Source organism: Mytilus californianus, unplaced genomic scaffold (assembly GCF_021869535.1).
Source record: "Mytilus californianus isolate M0D057914Y unplaced genomic scaffold, xbMytCali1.0.p SCAF_8, whole genome shotgun sequence".
Classification (NCBI taxonomy): Eukaryota; Metazoa; Mollusca; class Bivalvia; order Mytilida; family Mytilidae; genus Mytilus; species Mytilus californianus.
In genome coordinates, this window is record NW_026262734.1 from 18,349,649 (window position 1) to 18,369,870 (window position 20,222).

The following is a 20,222-nucleotide window of genomic DNA, read 5'->3' on the forward strand; positions in this document are numbered from 1 at the left end:
CTTGATGCAACTGATTTGTGTATCTTTCGAGAACATTAACTTTGTTTTCCTTGGTGAAACATATGGTCATTTTAACAATAAGAAATCGGGCGACCAGCTGCCGTTTTTAAGGACACGGATTTCGTATTTAAGAATTTATAACATTTTTGACAAAAGTTTCAAATAACAGCTAGCACTTGCATTTATGACTTTCCCTTCAATAATAATGATAATAATAAAATTAATAATAATGATAATAACAAAATTAATCACAATGATAATAAAAAAAATATTAATACTGATAATAATAAAATCAATAATAATGATAATAATAAAATCAATGATAATATTTATAATAATTATAATGGTATTATATAATAATAACTATCATGATAATATATATATAAAAATTATAATAATCATAATAATTTCAAAGATACTATAAAATAATAATGTTGATGATAATAGATATATATAAACACGATAATAATAGCTTGTTTATATATGACAGGAAATGTCATGAGGACTCTAGCGATTTTACCTTTGCCTATGTTTGGGGAATTGGATAACGTACAAATACCACTTGCCGTTCGCCCATTCAAGGGTAAAACATTCCCACTGGTTGGACCTATGGATGCTACTGTACAGTTCAGTTATGTTGGAAACACCGCAATGATGTTCGTCATAGCAGCAGAAGCTTTACCTAATAATTCATCGCTTGGAGGACATTTTTTCTTTGCAGCTGACGATACACCAATAGCCTCATATCCTGAAACAATGAAACCATTTTTTAACCATTTTGGTACTAAGACCTCTAAATGGCATATTCCGTATTGGATTGCAATGTCTCTGATGTTTCTGTTTTTCTCTATTCTGTTTATTTTGCGGTTCATGAGAATAAGTTTACCGACTGTGCATTTTTCGTTTGGCAGTTTAGCCTTTCTTAATACGACATTCTATGTTACTTACGACAAAGCAAAAACTATGCTTGGATATAAACCTTTTTATGAATATACGTCATCAATCGAAAGAGCCAAAGTGTTTTATGAAAGTATAATTTAAGAAAGATTGAATGTGACTTATTTAAAAAAAATCTTTATTCTTTCGTATGTAAAAGTTAATGTTAAATGTGTATAACGTTCATGTAAAAACAATATTGTTATCTATTCATGTTCAATCTTACAAATAGTATAAACACTTTTATTGTAAGACTTATTAATGTGAAGAATCAATTTGTTTCTTTACAAGTATAATTGCAGCGATCAGAAAAAATGAAAACGTATTGCATCCTATTAAGACAACAAATTATTTGTTTCTTCAAAATCTTTCACTTCTACCTATAAATTGTACGTAAAATAAAGGCGGAAAAGATACCAAGGTGACCCTAAAAAAAATAGGTCAATAAAAAACAGAATGGCCAAATTCTTTTGAGCATGAACTTGAGCACCAAAAAAAAAACCAGAGGGGAACTCAGGTGTTCCAAATGGACCAGCAGTTGCGGTCCCCGCAAGTGACACTCGTACTATGAAAGCATTTAAAGAATAAGAAAAATCTGTGAATGTCAGTCTACAGACTTATATAATTTTCATATCCTATAAAAAAAAATGTATTCCACGCAAACAATCTAAACCTGAATAAAAAGGAATTATAAATATTACAACATTGTCAGCACACAATCATTTTGCATAACTTATAAATCATTCAATGTTCATTACAAAATAAAAACGCGTTTAACGGACTACATAAAAAGAACATTTAAAACACCTAACTGTGACATGTTATCCCATATAAATAAAAAAACATGATATAAATCATGTGTTCATCTTTTCATTTTGCGTTTCACACTGAAATGAATATAATCTTGATGTACATTGTATATAGAACGATCGTGTTCCGTTAACATTGTGTTACAATCGATGGCCAACGTAACATCAATCACATAGGTAACAAAAAACTAGTTCAACATGTTAAAACTTACAATAAAATTAACAGGTACAAATTAAACATGATAATAAAAAGATATGACTTATGTTTTAGCATGTTTCTCTTTTACAAATTGTTAAAATTGAATTTACTGCTTCCTGTGGTACATCATTATAAAAGATGTCCAGTCTCTGGTTTTGGCCACAACTCGGCTTGTCCTCCCAGCTTACTATAGCCTCTCACTGCTACAGTTAAAGGTATGTTGTTTTATATTGATTTACGATTTGTCGTTTTCACTATTAACTAAGGTTTCGCCTCCCTCTATGATGACTTTAGAAGGATTTGGCTATTATTTTTAGGTCCCTTTTGGTCATGTGGCTCTTCACGTGTTTTGTTTCTAAAACATCCTTGGCTTTCAAGAATTTGGCTTTGAACGTTCCGGATGAAGGTAAATCCAGAAAGAGCGTTAGACACACATTTATAGAGTGGTGTTTTAATTTGTTACATTCAGTATTGGTTAATGAAACAAATAAATGAGACTGACACTTATTTCCAATAAAATTACTTTATCATTTAATTTCATTAACTTTATGTTTTGAACACAGGCATCTGTTTAAGCATTTGATTGAAATTTATCTGCAGATAAAAGCAGTAATTCTCACATTGAATTATAATATTTAATCATAAACAATCTTGAACATGATATATTCAAAAACGGCCTTTGAGAGCATCGGTTTATGAACCATTAACATTTCATTTTCGTTTTGTTTAACAGAAATTGACAAGACGCGAAATAATTAAAAACAGAGATTTTATATTTATCGTTTTGAATTGAGCATACTCAGTCAGAATTATCACCAATTAAACCTCTAAAATCAATTAATGTTTTACTCATTTTTATAAATGTTCATCTGATTTTGCAATACCCAGAAAACAATCTATAATTATTATTTTTACCTTGGAAAATGCTCGTAAAAGCTACTTTGCTTTTTTCAATTAGTTCGGCACAATCCTTTTGTTGATAAAAAAAAATTGAAATAGGTTACAAAACCAAATGGACATGCAAATGAATAAATGCATTTGTACTCATATAGGTTTACAAACATCTAAAAACCCAAGGCAGTTTAAGTACTTACATTGTATATACGTACGGAGCTATATCACTAAAAAGGAACTACTATTCGATAGACAGACAGTTCCGAATATTACATTTATATAATTATTATATTATACATTTGGTAACACACACAGCTGAAAAGCAATAGCAAAAAAATGCTATCAAAGTATAACTTTATTGCCTAATAGATATTTTCATTACTGATAATCATTTTAACTAAATAATTTTAAAAGAAAAAGTATTAACGAATTGAAATACTTAGCGAATATGTCTGAATAATTCATTTAATAATAAAAAAAACCCTGGAATAATACCAAATATCGTCGAACGGAACATGATACTTATTATTTCCAAAAGACTAGTATACAGAATTATACTTCTAAATTCTAAATTAATTAAATATGAATAACTAATAAATAAATAAATAATGAGACAAAAGATATGTTGGCGTCAATGTGGTAGTTAACTGAGAACATCAAAAAAACATCCATACAAATGTCGACTTCTAAATATCATTTGGTTATGTTTTGTCTTGAATTACTGTCTCATTGACGTTTAACATACATTTCATTTCATTTTTTTTTTTCTGCCAAATTTTTGAAAGAAGAATATTTTAAATGATAAATAATAATCAAGTTTTAGACATCTAATTAATTATGATTACATGACTAATGTACAGGAATAATATGTGCAGCGATCACTACGCTAGCCACTATGAGAAAGAGAAAGAGTCCATTTATATGTATTTTTTAAATTACTTTGCAGTGTTTACCTGAAATAATAAAAAAAAGAAAATATACTACTATTTTTGTATGACATTTAGACTTAATTTTAAAGTTATTGTAAACGTTTTTCGTATTTAGTAGAAATTTCTGCACATCTTTGTGACAACTTTTTCTCTCACACCTTGCAAGATAATTCCTTAATAGAAATTCTTTTCATTATAAATGTCATCTACTAAACAACAAATAAATTGAAAAAAAAAAAATATTTACGTGACATATATAGCCTTTCATGGGAGATTATAGGTTTTATATCATATTGTTATGAATATTATGTTTAAAAAAGTTTTGACAAATTTATAAGTGTTAATAAATTACACAAGTACAGAGGGAATCTACAGATTCACACTTGTTTCTATTATTTTACATCGTTGATTTACTTTTAAAAAAATCCAGCTTTGTATGATGATATAGAAGACAAATCTAAAATATCATAATGGCTTTTAATGAAATACCTTTTCGGTAACACCACAAATAAAAATAAAAAATAAACAGAATGCCACTGAATTCTAAATGATTGTATTACTAATAAAAATCTCATGTTGTATTTCAGTCTTTCATTATGAATCCCATTCAGACCGTTGTCACATTTATTGCTGTCTTCGTCACAGTTAATGGTGCTGGTTATGGAAAAGGTGGCGGTATGGGTGGCGGTATGGGAGGCGGAATGGGAGGCGGTATGGGAGGTATGGGTGGTGGTATGATGGGTGGTGGCATGGGAGGCGGTATGGGTAAAATGATGGGCGGTGGTATGATGGGTGGTGGAATGATGGGTGGTATGGGCGGTGGAATGATGGGCATGATGGGTGGAATGGGAGGAGGTATGGGTAAGATGATGGGCGGTGGAATGGGAGGTGGTATGATGGGTGGAATGGAAGGCGGTATGGGTGGAATGGGAGGTGGTATGGGTGGAATGGGAGGCGGTATGGGTGGAATGGGAGGCGGTATGGGTGGAATGGGAGGTGGTATGGGTAAGATGATGATGCCAATGCCAATGCCAATGCCAATGCCAATGCCAATGCCGATGCCAATGCCAATGCCAATGCCGATGCCAATGCCCAAATCTATGCCAATGCCAATGTCAATGCCAATGTCAATGCCAAAGATGGGAGGTGGAATGATGGGTGGCATGATGGGAGGTAAGTCAAATCATTAAAGCTTTTTATTACATTTAATGTTTTGCATGATAGACGGGAGAGATACACAACATTCACCCATTTTGATTATTTATTTTTTCGCTCTGACACAATACATATAACTGTTAAAGTATACTACCTCTAACACAAAGAACAAATACCCAATACACAGGGTTATATTGATAACATACAAATGTGTCTAGCTCGCTCTTAGCGTGACATTCAAAATTTCAACTGCATTGTTTTAATATCGCCAAATTTCAGCGGAACTATCATGTCTTTCTTTACTGAATGAAATGCTATTTCAAAGTAAACATAAACCGTTGTTATGCTCCATCTTAGCATATTCATATTAATAACGTTAGGTCAAGACGTCCTGCAACAATGACCAACACCTGGTGCCGTATATTATGCTATAAAAGAATTTATATTAATTAAAAAAAACAAACAAACAAAACAAAAAAAAAAAAAAAAACAAAAACAAAAACAAAAACAAAAACAAACTATCGGCTTGATGTATGACAAAACAAATATAAAGATTAATTATAAAGAATAAGGTTAGGTACATATATTTGTGAAATTTCCAATGTAAATTGTGTAATACTACTGACATCACTTTCTGAAAAAAAATACATCTGTATATTTGGTCAAGAATGTAATTTGAATTCAAATTTAAGCATCGAAAGTTATACATTAATATATTTCACGTTAAAGATAAAGAAAGACACACATTATTATAATGACAGCAGAAAAACATGTTTATTGTTAATATTATTAATTGACTTGTTATGGTAATTTATAATGTATATTTTATATATGTTCTGTTTTCATATAGGTATGGGCGGAGGAATGGGAGGAATGGGAGGAGGAATGGGAGGAGGAATGGGCGGTGGAATGGGCGGAGGAATGGGCGGTGGAATGGGCGGTGGCAAAAGTAAGTCTTTGTTTATTGAAGCTTTACTTTGTGAGAATTACTGTAGAATTGCTTACATCCACGTCTGCTTTTTTATGTTGAATGTTTTAATATTCTTTGAGTATTTTGTCATTTATTTTCGTATTGTATTTGAAACATAATAAAAAAATCCTCCTTTATATATATAAATTTTTAATGTAAAATGAAATGTTATTTTTTTTTGTGTCTAATTTCTAATATTCAACTAAAAAATCACTAAGTCTTACATTGATAAATATTTTTTTTTTAAATTGCAGGATACAGAAGAGCCACTGGTACGTATAACTCGCCATTTATTTCTATTAAAAAAAAATATCATTATTTCTTAAATTGCAAATTAAAGTACTGTGAATTCATTAATATTCGTTGGGTTCCAATTTTCGTGGATTTCGTGTGTCGAATGAACTACGAAATTACCTGTTCAACGAATTACCAATTTTCTATAAGGTCATATGCACCCTTTACCAAATCCACAAAAATTAAATATCGACGAAAGTGAAAAAAAGTTTCCTCAATCCACGAAAATTGGTACCCACGAAAATAAATGAATCCACAATATAGCAAACGTTATAGTGAAATAGTCAGTGCTTAACGAATACTTTGCATCTTAATTAGATTGATTGGCTGATTGGCTGATTGAGTGAGTAAATGATTGATTGATTGATTTATTACTTAATGTGGCGTCATCACAAATGCGTTATCGGAACTAGAGGCCATTAAACATATTTCTAAAATTGTCCGTTTATAAATTTTGAAATTATAAAAAAACTAAGGTTTCAACTCTCTAAGGCAAAGTTGACCTTCGATGAATTTGGCTATTTGTTTTAGGTATTGTTGTCATATAGCTCTTCAACTGTTTCGGTACTTATACATCCTCGGATTTCAAATATTTGGCTTTGAGCGTTCCTGATGAAGGTAAATCCAGAAAAGCGCTTCGGACGCATGACATTATGAAACGTGTTGTTTTCAATTTTTTAAGCATCTCATTTAAGACTCCAAATTTAGACATTGTTATATTGTATTTAATCAATTGTTATCCATTCGTTTGATGTGTTTGAGCTTTTGATTTTACCATTTGATAAGGGACCTACCGTTTTGAATTTTCGTCGGAGATCAGTATTTTTGTGATTTTACTTTTTACATGTAATTTATTTTAAACTTTGATTTTTCCCGAAAAAAAATTCCACAAAAGTACATACTAATGGAAACACACTAATATACCTTTTGTGAACATTTTTATTGTCGTTTACTTATGTTGCCATTTTGTTTCTTTCAGATTCCTACTCATATGATTATTAAACAACGTCATTTAGTTTAGATTAGTCAGAATTATTTCATCATTGTACTATATAATAAATGTTTACAAATATTTATACCTTGATTGTTTTCTCATGATGATAATCACTAATATGAATTATTTCATATAATATATTTTATTGGTGTAAATATGATTATGTGTCATTCATTACTCTACAGTAAAACACATTATCAGAAATGGTATGAATTGGACTTAAAGACTCGTGGAAAGTTGGTTCGCCTACAAACAAGTTTAACCCAGCCATATTCTGTATGTGCCTGTCTCAAATCTGGAGCCTGTAATTCAGTGGTTGCCGTTTGTAGCTGTATAACAAATTTGTTTTTCGTTCATTTCGTGGCCTTTTATACATAAAGCTAACTATGCGGTATGAATTTTTATCATTGTTGAAGGCCTTACGATGACCTTTAGTTGTTAGTGTCTGTGTAAGTTAGTTTCTGGTGGAGAGTTGTCTCATTGGCAATCATACCACGCCCTCTTATTTTTATATTGGTTTCTTTAATGCTATAACATAATTATGGTCTTCTTAGAAGGGCATTATCGTAATAATACAAAAATCAATAGAGGAAACGAACAGACTGAATTGAACTTCAACGATAAACATAACTCAATTGTGTTAGAAAGTAACACACAGCAGCTTATGTATTACTCGATCGTGATTTAGGAAAGACGAATAAGGAATGTGGCTTGACTCGACATGTTTGTGAGCTCTCATTACTCTTATACAAGCATGAAACGACAATCATATTTCCTAACAGGGAAATATGTATCAATAAAAGTAGGTAATTGGGAAAACGTCAATGAAATGAATTCACAAAAAACACAAAGAAGTCTTTTTGGTCAATTTACCGTCTCCAATGATTAACAAATAAATATAGACTAATAAAACAAAACAATACAAAGGGCAGTCAATAATAAACATCGAAGAAATACACGCTTTTTGGCAACACAGTCCTTAAACCTATACAAGGGTTCACAAAACATCACAACAGACACGGACATAGCGAGGGAGATGTATTATATAAACCCCGTAAGATGGTAGCAAAGGAACATGACCATCCTTAACAGGAAGATTAACATTAGGAAACGGATATCATCCCTTTTGTAGTAAATGTAAGTGTATAATTTTCCGTGTATAACTGAAATATCTAAATTTCGGAAAGGACAGTTATTACCGTGACTATTTGATTTATTTACAGTAATTTACCTTAGGTAAATTTTGGCAGTACATTTAGAAAATTCTTGATTATTTATCGAAAAATATCATCAAGATAACGATGAGTGACGTAGAATTTATCAATAAAATGCAAGTTAAGCGGTTCCTTACTGAGTTTGGTTAGGAATACCTACAACCTGATTTTATAACTAGCTTAAATTCTCTCATGAATGACAGTCGTCTATTGTTCTGTTCCATTGACGCAATTAAATGAGCAACCGAATTAGAAATTTGACAATAATTGGAATAGGCAGTCACAATTGAATAAACATGCATCACAACTGACTAAAAAATGCAAATAAACATACAATTAGAACACACTCAAAGAAAAGGTGTCGTAGTTGATAAAATAGTGACAAGGATGCTAAAAAAAAAAACCTTTTTGTAGTTGATAGTACGATAAAATGCAAATCTAGTAAAATAAAAATACATGGACAAAACAAAGAACACGACACTGTAAAAAGAATAAATAAATAAAAAATAAAAATAAACTGTTGTGTCAAAATCGCGCATCAGGATCGTCCTAAACAAGGAACGCCTAAATTAAAAAAAAAACACTTCAACAGTCATTTACTTTTTTTATTTTTTTACTTTAAATCAAAACCAACTTGAATTCATTGTGAATTAGACACTTGATATGTTTCTATTAGGTCTTGGTATTTTCCGTTGAATATTTAAAAAAAAGGACGAAACGTTATTTCTCAAATCCATGGCTCATTATATATTTTAGAGAAAGAGCTAATATGTAAATGGCCATGAAACAGATTTCTACAAAAACATGTTAATTTGAGAATGGGAATATTGTGGTCCACATTTCTGTTCTAAAGTTTGTTATCAACTGGTGCTCAATGTCAATTTCTCGTTGCATAATGTTCACGGTGAAAGGAGACCTAGCAGTAAGTGTGTTTTATTTTACATACGGATCTATAGAATAAACATCAATTTTATTTGTTTATTTTTAATCAGGTTGTGGTATCTTCGTTTGAATTGTTCCACTGTTTTAATATTGTTGCCTTCTTTTATTTGTTTGGTTATTAGTGAAAGCAGTAACAAATAAAATCAACACGTTCTTAATTTTTAGGATTTACCTTGAAAATACGGGCGAATAAAACCAAATATTTAAAAGTCAATAATGTATAGGATATACGAAAACAGCTTCAGATCTATGTAACCATAGACCATAAAAAGAAACGTCAATCTGCTTAAAAAATTTGAAAACTCAGTTTCTTTATAAATTCAAAATTTATCAACGGACAGTTGTAGAAGATTTATTTGGTTAATAATATCAGTACTGGAGTGGTACTGAATAGTGAGCTGACGATACCATTGAGGACTTGGTAGTCTTCTAGCAGAGATGTGGACAGAGTGCTTTAAAAATGAAAACAACACGTTACAAATTCCATGCTTTCAAATGTGAAATAAAGTTGCAAATTATGCCATTTGGACCCTAGTGGATAGTTATCTCATTCGCAATCACATTACACCTCCTTATAAAAACTGATCAGCAAACAACAAACCAGTCATCAAAATTTTCATTTGCAAAATAACAAAAATACCGAACGCCGAGGACATTTCTAAACGGAAAGTCCTTAACTGGAAAAATCAAAAGCTCATACATATCAAACAAATGGATAACAACTGTTAAATTCCTGACTTTGTACAGGTATTTGGTACTTGGTACTAAACTTCAGAAAAATATGTAAACAATGAAAAACAAAAATACATTCAAACATAAAAATAGTCTTCACCTTATTTAAATATGGTAACGTAAGAGTAAAGATCGGGTTATTGTGTATTACAGTTGACGGTGTAAAGGTTCCCTGCACCCAACATTGTATTAATTCTAAATATCCAATTCTGTATTAATTTCCTACATCTAATGGTGTATTAATACCTTACATCCAGTGGTGTATTTAGTCTATACATACAGTGGTGTATTTAGTCTATACATCCAGTGGTGTATTTAGTCTATACATACAGTGGTGTATTTAGTCTATACATCCAGTGGTGTATTTAGTCTATACATACAGTGGTGTAAAAATTCCATACACCCAATGGTGTATTATTAAATTTCTGCATTCAATGATTTACTTATTCTCTACATGAAATGGTGTATAGATTCCAAACATGCAATGGTGTAAAAGTTCCATATATCCAATCTGTATAAAATCACTGCATCCAAAGTTTAATTAATACTTAACATCCAATTGTGTATTAATTCCCTATCACCAATGGTATATTAATTCCCTACATCTAGTGGTGTATTTATTCTATACATACAGTGGTGTATTCATTCTATACATATAGTGGTGTATAAATTCCATTCACCCAATGGTGTATAAATGTCCTACACCCAGTTGTGTATTAATCAAAAATCTGCATTAAAATATGTATTTATTCTTGACATGAAATGGTGTATAAATTCCAAACATGCAATGGTGTAAACATTCCTTACATCCAATGTGTGTATTAATTCCCTACATCCAAAGTTGAATTTATACATAACATCCAATGGTGTTATTTCCCTACACGCAATGGTGTATTAATTCACTGCACCCTAACATCCAGGGATGTATTCATTTTTTTTGTTCAATAGTGTTTAAATTTCCCTGCATCAAATGTTGTATATATCCCTATATGAATGGTGTTTAAATTCCAAACTTAAAATGGTGTGAAAGTTCCCTACATCCAATTGGTGTATTATTACACTACATCCATAGTTTTTCTTATACATAACATCCAACGATGTATTAATTACCTACACGCAATGGTGTAGTAGTTCACTACATCCACAGTTGAATTAAGGGCATACGATACAGTTTCGATCCCACGATGAATTTAAGACGAAAATTAGCAAACAACCTTTTTTCACCTAAGCAATTCAAATACTTTATAGAAAATATAGCCTCATGTGCTACTTTAAGCGATATTTGAGGTCGACATTTAAGACATTAACTAAAAATTTTGTTTTTTGACATTTCTATCCTTTGGATAGATATACCTACTTTTTTTCTTCCAAAGATAAACACAAGCGGATTTTGTAAAAAAACATTCGGAAAATCTTCTTTACATGAGCAGATTTGTATAACAATTCTTTTGAAATAAGTAATTTTAATCAAAGTTTCAGGTTTTAAGAGAGAAAAAATCGGTCTGTTTTGTTGCTGTATATCTATCTAATCTTAAAAAAATCGTCGTTGACTTTTTCATGAAAATTGGTACAAATAATCTTCATACGTAGACAAACCAAATGCCATTTTAAACAAGGGGGTCCATAAACTCGTTTTCAAGTTAAACAGTTCCAATGATAAAAATCAGTCGAAAAATGCATCTTTTTTCCCTATATGTAACATTTGAACTCGCGAAAAAATAACATTTTTCGTAAGCAACATCTTTACCTCCCCTGTAACTGTATGGTATGCCCTAAATACGTAACATCCAATGATGTATTTATTCCTTATGTTCAATGGTGTATAAATTCCCGATTTCCAATAGTGAGATGATTCTAGAAATCCAATGATGTAATATATCCTGAGATCGATATGTTTGAAATCACCTTACTATGACATGTTATCCCATTTGAATCATTTAAACATGATATGAATCATAAGTTCATCTTTTCATTTTTTCGTTTCAAAGTCTAATTAAGGAATACAATCTTGATGTACATTGTAGCTTGTAACAGTCGTGTTCTGGTAACATTGTATCAGACATGTAACAAAAAAGGTATATACTAGACTCTAAGGTTGACTAATTATACTTATAATATAGGGACTGTGTCAAAACATTGATTATCGATTTAACAGGTACAATTTAAATCATATTCGTGTTGTTGAACAGCTTTGTATCCTGCATACTTCTTGATTCATTATTGCAATCTAAGACTTTTTCATCTTGCAATAGTATTAAAACCAATCCAGACTAAAAGACAAATTGAAAGAGTTGGTCCTGCTGTTTCACAAAAAGAATGGCCAACGTAGATACAAGTACGGAGGCATAAATACTACTTCGTAAATAATCACTCTGATTCAAATAAAAAATTCCCTGACATTATAAAGATGCTAGATTACTTGATTGACAACATATATTGTTACGTTTGGAGGACGCGTTTTTCAACAAACAATCCGCATTCTCATGGGAACAAACTGTTCCCCTCTTCCTGACGACTCTTTCATATGAAGCTGACTTCATACATTAACTTCTTCTAAGGAGACGTTAGTGGTATCTTTACTTTCCTCTATATAGATTATGTTCTCTATTAGATAATTCAGAATTGGTGACTATGTTGAACGCATCTATCACATCAAACATGAAATAAAGGATACAACAGATATAGTTAAGTCTGCCTCATAACTTGACTTACATCTAGAAATTGAAAATGAGGGGCTTTTGAAAACAAAACTTTACGACAAAAGAGATGATTTGAGCTTCCCAATTATGAACTTTCCATTTCTATGTAACAACATTTCAGCAGTATTCGCATACGGAGTATATATCGCCCAATTGATACGATATTCCAGGGCTTGTATTTCCTGTCGTGATTTCATTGATAGAGGGTTGCTGATCACAAAGAAGGTGTTAACCCAGGAGATCCAAGTGGCGATGTTTCAATGATCCTGTCGTAAATTTTTCAGACGCCATCTCGAGTTGGTTGAACCATATGGAATATCCGTTTCACAGATGACAGCGGATATGTTCCTTATACTAGTATTGTAACTACAATCCTGTACCACGAATGTGACGTACCGTATTAGCTTTATTACCGGGTTTGTACTAACATGAGGATCACAACAGGTGCCACATGTACAGTAGGATCTGCTCATCCTTCTGGAGCACCTGAGATTACTCAACCTTTTGTTAGGGTTCTAGTTGCTCAGTCTTTACTTTTCTATGATGTGTTTTGTGTACAATTGTTTGTTTTTTTCTTTGTTAACCTTGGCGATGTCAGTTTATTTTCGAATTATGACTTTGAATGTCCCTCTGGTATCTTTTGCCTCTCTTGAATCAAAACTACTTAGAACATCTTAGTGTTACATCGCTCTCGGATGTCTTCATATGATTATAATAACTTTCATATATAACCGACGAATAAACAAAAAAATTATCATCATAATTTGAAAAAAAAACCTTTATTGTTTCGTTGGGTTTTTTTTTCATTGAAAATTCCTTTGGCCATCGAACAAGTATTAACTCTATTCTGGTTTGATGTTAAATCGTATGTAACAGTGAAGTAAAGCCACCGATATAAGGGTGTACGACCGATTGGAAAATATCGGCATGCTTAGTAGTTGAGCTGACTTTCAGTTACTTTTAGCAAGTCAAGAAACTTGTAAGTGATTGTCTTATGTGATAACTTTGTTTTGTTATCTGTACAACTTTGGGATGATCGTAGATTACATATTTTCGGTTTAAAAACAGTTACTGTAGAATCAGGACAATGGTGAATTTGACATATTATATAGTCACATTCGTATAAATAAACACCAATGACCGAACATCGGTTAAACGAGTTAGCCTCAATGTACATCCACAAGGATATTGATCCAGCCCTTGTATTGGACAAATTCAAAGCTTGTGGAAATAAATGAATTGATGCTTTGCTATACAAATTTTAATATATTATTCAAATTTCACAAATAAACCAAATGTACACATGTTTTTGGTAATTCAAAACCACAAAAAATATTAGTATTCAGTATCACACAAATATAGTAGAATAAGCAATTTCAGAGCTCAAGAAACTGCAACAACTTGTATAATAATGTTTGAAATCGTATGAAGACCACGAAATGACTGTTGATATTACTGTAATGATGGCTTCCTGTCTCATTAACATATATCTCATATCCGTCTCCTTTTATTTGAAAATACTTCAAAATTAGGGAGGTGCTTTGAAAAGATTTAATTTGAAATATGCTAAATGTATTTTATGTACTCATCTTAACATTTAAAATGACTTTAGTGCCAGTATTCAACTATTAAATATACCATATCTATAACAAAAGATATAATAGTGCAAGGCATGCAAAAATAATTATGAGGAAGTAAAATTAAACAGCCGATATCATACTAATGTTGAAATTGCAATTCCTTGACAGCTAAAAGTTTTAGTGTTATAAATGGAACACATATTAGGAAATTTATGTTATCGTACTCTTCACGAAAAATATATTATGAATAATTTGAATTCAATAATAAATATCTATAATGAAATTGTTATAATAATGTTTCCAAAGAGACATCTGTTATAAGAAACAGAATCAGTGTTTCACAGTTGAAACCCAAAATTCAACTGACACATATGTCCATGTAATTTAAATCTGCAAATCACTTTTGTGTTTTGATACGACCAAAATTAAACGTCTAATTTGTCAACCTCAGCAACGAGTGTACACTATTTCGTAACATATCAATTACAATCGATTACAAACGTTACATCAGTCATACATTAGTTTGACATGCTAAAACTTATAATTAATCTAGCAGGTTCAAATCAAACATGATAATAAAGAGATATGACTAATGTTTTAGCATGTTTCTATTTTACAAGGCGTTTAAGTTGAATTTACTGTTCTGTTTCCTGTAGTAAATCATTATAAAAGATGTCCAGTCTCTGAATATGGCCACAACGTGATTGTCCTCCCTGATTACCATAGCATCTCACTGCTACAAGTAAAGGTATGTTGTTTTAATATAAATTAACTATTTGGTGTTTTCACAATTAACTAAGATTTTGCCTCTCTCATGAAACAATGACCTTAGATTGGCTTGGCTATCATTTTAAAGTCACTTTAATTTTGATCATAGAATTGTTCACGATATTGTTTTTTTCAAACATTCGTGGCTTTCAAATATTTGACTTTGAATGTCCTGCATGAAGGTTAATCGCGTCCGACCAACACAATGGTATTTTCATGTTTTCCACATTCAGTACTAGTTTATTAAATCAATAAACGAGACTGCCACTTATTTCAAATGAATTTATTTGAAATCTAATTTCGTTAAATTTATATTTTGAACATTGACATCTTTTTTAGCTGCTGATGAAAACAATGATTTCTTCTTCAAATAGTACTATATGTTTATAGAAGTAAAAAATCTTGCAAATGACATACTTAAAAACTGTCGTTGGTGGTATTCGAATAACAAACTAACATTTGTTTTTCGTTTTCCTGATTAGAAACATACAGGGAGAATATATACTTTAATTGATTTGTTTTAATAGAATGTAGGAAGTCTGAATTATCACACATTAAACAAGAAAAAAATCAATACTAGGAAATTTTATTCATTTTTATGAATGTTTATATGATTCTACTGTACACAGAATATACTCAATATGTATCACATTTGACTGCAACATTGAAATGAATAAGGTCATATAAGAAACTGCTTTTTTTAATTAGTTCGAAAAACCTTTGTTGATTAAGCAAATTTGGGAACGAAAGGAAATAAAGCTGTACATAACTTGATTGGTATCTTTAGCAAAAGATATAAATAAAGGCAACAGTAGTATACCGCTATTCGGAAGTCATAAATCGTATTAAGGAAATATATTGAAGCGATCTATAGAATACAAATAAATGATAAGATAAATTAATTTCGTTTTATGTATAATTCTGCAAAATGTTTAGAAGATGCACTTTTCTATTATTTTTTTACGATTCTCTTCACACTAACAAATGTACATTGATCCTATGTAATATACAATATAATATAATGTGAACAGACTACCATTTGGGAATAAATGATGCCTTTATTACAAAGTTACAGTTAACATTTGAATATGTAGTGGTTATACGTACTCAAATACAATTTGGTTACCACATTTGTACTAAACCTCACAAGATAATTTCAGTCCTCTTTTAAAAATTATTCTCATTATAAATGCCATCAAACGTTTTTAAAAATCAATATCGACTTAAATGTGTAGATGTTTGGTGATTGTTGGTTTTATAAGTTCATATGATTTTGTTGTGAAGATTATTTTTTAGAATACTTTTGGCAAATATTAATCAGTGTTAATAGATTACACATGTTACATGACGTAGAGAAGGAATTCACAGATTCACACACTCTTCAATGATTTTACATCTTTTGACTTACTCAAACACAGATCACGAATCTATTGAAACAGAATGGTTTCTAATAAAAAAAATAGCAATATTAGCAGACAATAAACAAAATACAAATGAATTGCAAATATTTGTTTCTTTTACTAACAACACTGTTTTCTTGTATTTCAGTCTTTCATAATGAATCCAATTCAGACCGTTATCACATTTATGGCTGTCTTCGTCACAGTAAATGGTTTTCCCTACGGTGGCGGTATGGGCGGTGGTATGGGCGCTGGTATGATGGGTGGTGGAATGATGGGTGGTATTGGTATGGGTAAGATGATGGGCGGTGGAATGGGTGGTGGAAAAGGCGGTGGTATGAAAGTTGAAATGGAAGTTCCAATAGGTGGAATGGGAGGCGGTATGGGAGGAATGGGAGGCGGTATGATGGGCGGTGGAAAAGGTATGCAGGTTGAAATGGAAGCCGCTCCGGGTGGAATGGGAGGCGGACAAGGGGGAATGGGCGGTGGAAAGATGGGCGGTGGTAAAGGCGGTGGTATGAAGATGGAAATGGAAGGCCCTATGGGTGGAATGGGAGGCGGTATGAGAGGAATGGGAGGCGGTATGATGGGCGGTGGAAAAGGTATGCAGGTTGAAATGGAAGCCGGCCCGGGTGGAATGGGAGGCGGTATGGGTGGAATGGGCGGTGGAATGGGCGGTGGCATGAAGGTTGAAATGGAAGCCGCTCCGGCTACTGGTAACAAGATGGGCGGTGGAATGGGCGGTGGTATGGGTGGAATGGGAGGCGGTATGGGTCAGATGATGGGCGGTGGAATGGGCGGTGGTATGGGCGGTGGTATGAAGGTTGAAATGGAAGCCGCTCCGGCTAATGGTAAAATGATGGGAGGTGGAATGGGAGGTGGTATGGGAGGAATGGCCGGTGGAATGGGTCAGATGATGATGATGCCGATGAAAATGTCAATGCCAGAACAAATGCCAATGCCAATGCCAATGATGGGAGGTAATTATAATTGGTTTTTAGTCTAACTCATGTTACTTTAAACTACATTTTTTCCATTCGATGTTTTGTATGCTGTACGGTCGAGAAACACAAAAGTCACCCTTTTGTATTATCCATTCATCGCTCGGACATAATACATATATGTGTTTGAGCATGTTACCTCTTACAAAAAGATCCACTTGTCATTAAATATTAGTAAATTAAAAACTTACGATCAAATACGAATTAAATAAATAAAAAAAAACATCAATGTAAAACATGTCGAAAGTTTGCCATTACATGTAATATACTTCATGTCGAAAGTCTGACATTACATGTAATATATTTCATGTTGAAGTTAAAGAAAGTAAAAACGTAAGATACCTACATAAACAAAACCCATTTGTATTTTGTTTAATATTAATGTAAATCCATTTTTTCTTTAAATTGGTGGATAGTTGTCTTATTGACAATCATGCCTCATCTACTTATTTTTATAGTTTTTTTTATTATGTAAGGTGTAAATGATATTATATATTTATTCTCCTTCACATAGGCATGGGCGGTGGAATGGGCGGAGGAATGGGAGGAGGAATGGGAGGAATGGGCGGAGGTATGGGTAAGATGATGATGCCTATGCCAATGCAAATGCCAATGCCAATGCCAAAAATGGAAATCGAAATGCCAATGCCCATGACAAAGATGGGAGGTGGAATGATGGGCGCTGGAATGGGCGGTGGTATGATGGGCGGTGGAATGGGCGGTGGAATGAGCGGCGGTATGATGGGTGAAATGGAAGGCAGTATGGGTGGAATGGGAGGCGGTATGGGAGGAATGAGTGGTGGTATGGCTAAGATGATGATGCCGATGCCAATGCAAAAGCCAATGCCAAAAATGGAAATTGAAATGCCAATGGGAATGTCAAAGATGATGGGAGCTAAAATGATGGCTGCCATGATGGGAGGTAATTAAAATTGATTTCTTTTTCTTACTTAATCTATTTTCGATTGATTGTTATGCAAGCTGTATAGGAGAAAACACTTAATTCACCTTTTTGTATTATCCATTCATCGATGTGACAATAAATATGTTCAAAGTTTAAAAATTTCACAAAAGATGCGAAAAACGATACATACGGATATTGATAACCTACAAATGAATACGAATACGAATAAGAATACGAATACGACTTATACATAAATAAAAGTCATGTCACTTTAATGTACATTTAATAATAATATATTTGACAATGTTTTTAATAAATACATGTGTATATTTAGACACGAATATAATTTAAGATCAAATTCAGATATTTTATGTTATACATGAATAAAAGTCAGACAAACATTATCATACTGACAAAGAAAACATTTACTTATAATAATAATGTATAGTGTATATGATATTCAATATATGTTCTGTTTCAATATAGGTATGGGCGGCGGAATGGGCGGAGGAATAGGAGGAATGGGCGGAGGAATGGGAGGAATGGGAGGAATGGCCGGTGGAATGGGAGGATCAATGGGAGGAATGGGCATTGGAGGCAAAAGTAAGTCATAGTTCATTGAAGCTTCAATAAAGGATTAAACGCTTTGTTTTCAAAGTCTAAAGGACTTTTATGGTATGTTTATGAGTGACTTAGTTCGGTTTAAATACCAATAAATTCCTTTAAAAAGTCGTTCGATCCTTAACTTTTATTGTATGTTTGGGTCATTGAATTGGCCTAGCGCATGTATATATATTTTTTGGTTCACGCAAAATATTGTACTCCAGGAAATTTGTTATCTGATAAAAAAAGATATCTTACTGTCATTCAAATAAATATTTTGTGTTTATTGTTTAATCAAACGATGAACGCGAGGTGAAAATAAATATGTGAAACATCGAGCCAGTTTGTGTTATTGTCGTGACCATCTTGTTTACATTGGTACTCAAAACTAGTTCCTTCAACGTTGTCTATCGACAAATTAATAACTTCAAGAGCCTCTACAAAAGGCCCTATCGACCAAATATATTGACGTATTCTCTGATATGCAAATCGTATAAGAATTATTTTGTAATAATGAACTATGAAATTGCTTATATCTACTTCATTTAAACTTTTGTTGACACTTCCCTAATTGTCAATCATACATAGCCTTTTTATATTTTCACATAAAATGTGTATATATTCTATAATTCTTTTATGAATTAAAAAGGCAATGAATGTCTTGATTATTCATTTATTTGTTGTATTGTCTGTCAAATGATCAAAGAAATGAAAATCTTCACGTCTTTATACTTATAATATAAGATGAAACGTAATTAATTTGTTTTATTATATTTTTAATTTCTCATATTTAACTTTAATTCAATAAATTGATAAATATGTTTTTTTTATTTAAATTGCAGGATATAGAAGATCTTCTGGTATGTAGAACAAGCATTTACATTTATTTAGCAGACTACTAGTATTATTAATTCTTAAAAGGGCATTACATGATTTTGTTCCAGATTCCAGATTCAAAGTTTTATTATCCTCAGACACTAACAGTGTACAAGAGGTCAATATAAACACATCAATACATAAATAAACGAAATATCTATACTATAATTACAATATGATTATGAAAAACATTAAAGGTACGACTACAGACTTTTAAAAATCACATGGTTTTCGTGGCAATTTTTTTAAACAATACAGTCAGTGTTACAACAATTCCTAACATCTCCATTATATTGATTGATCGATTGGATGATTGATTGATG

The 20,222-nt window shown here is 31.9% G+C and overlaps 2 protein-coding genes across 4 annotated transcripts in view; both read left to right on the forward strand.

The window, feature by feature from the left end:
- Window positions 1-1,182, forward strand: part of LOC127711062 (3 beta-hydroxysteroid dehydrogenase/Delta 5-->4-isomerase type 2-like) — a 14,211-nt gene extending 13,029 nt beyond the window's left edge. For all 3 annotated transcript variants that reach the window (XM_052217024.1, XM_052217021.1, XM_052217025.1), the window contains exon 5: window positions 491-1,182. In XM_052217024.1, the coding sequence (XP_052072984.1) occupies window positions 491-1,041 (551 nt within the window). In that variant the 3' untranslated portion in view covers window positions 1,042-1,182. The remainder of the gene's footprint in view (window positions 1-490) is intronic.
- On the forward strand, window positions 1,119-19,891 carry LOC127711930 (loricrin-like). The gene is made up of 6 exons (XM_052218088.1): window positions 1,119-4,940; window positions 5,773-5,901; window positions 16,722-17,495; window positions 18,031-18,438; window positions 18,907-19,023; window positions 19,866-19,891. The coding sequence occupies exons 1-6, from the start codon at window positions 4,364-4,366 to the stop codon at window positions 19,889-19,891; spliced, it is 2,031 nt and encodes a 676-aa protein (XP_052074048.1). The 5' UTR covers window positions 1,119-4,363.
- Window positions 19,892-20,222: the final 331 nt, after the last annotated feature.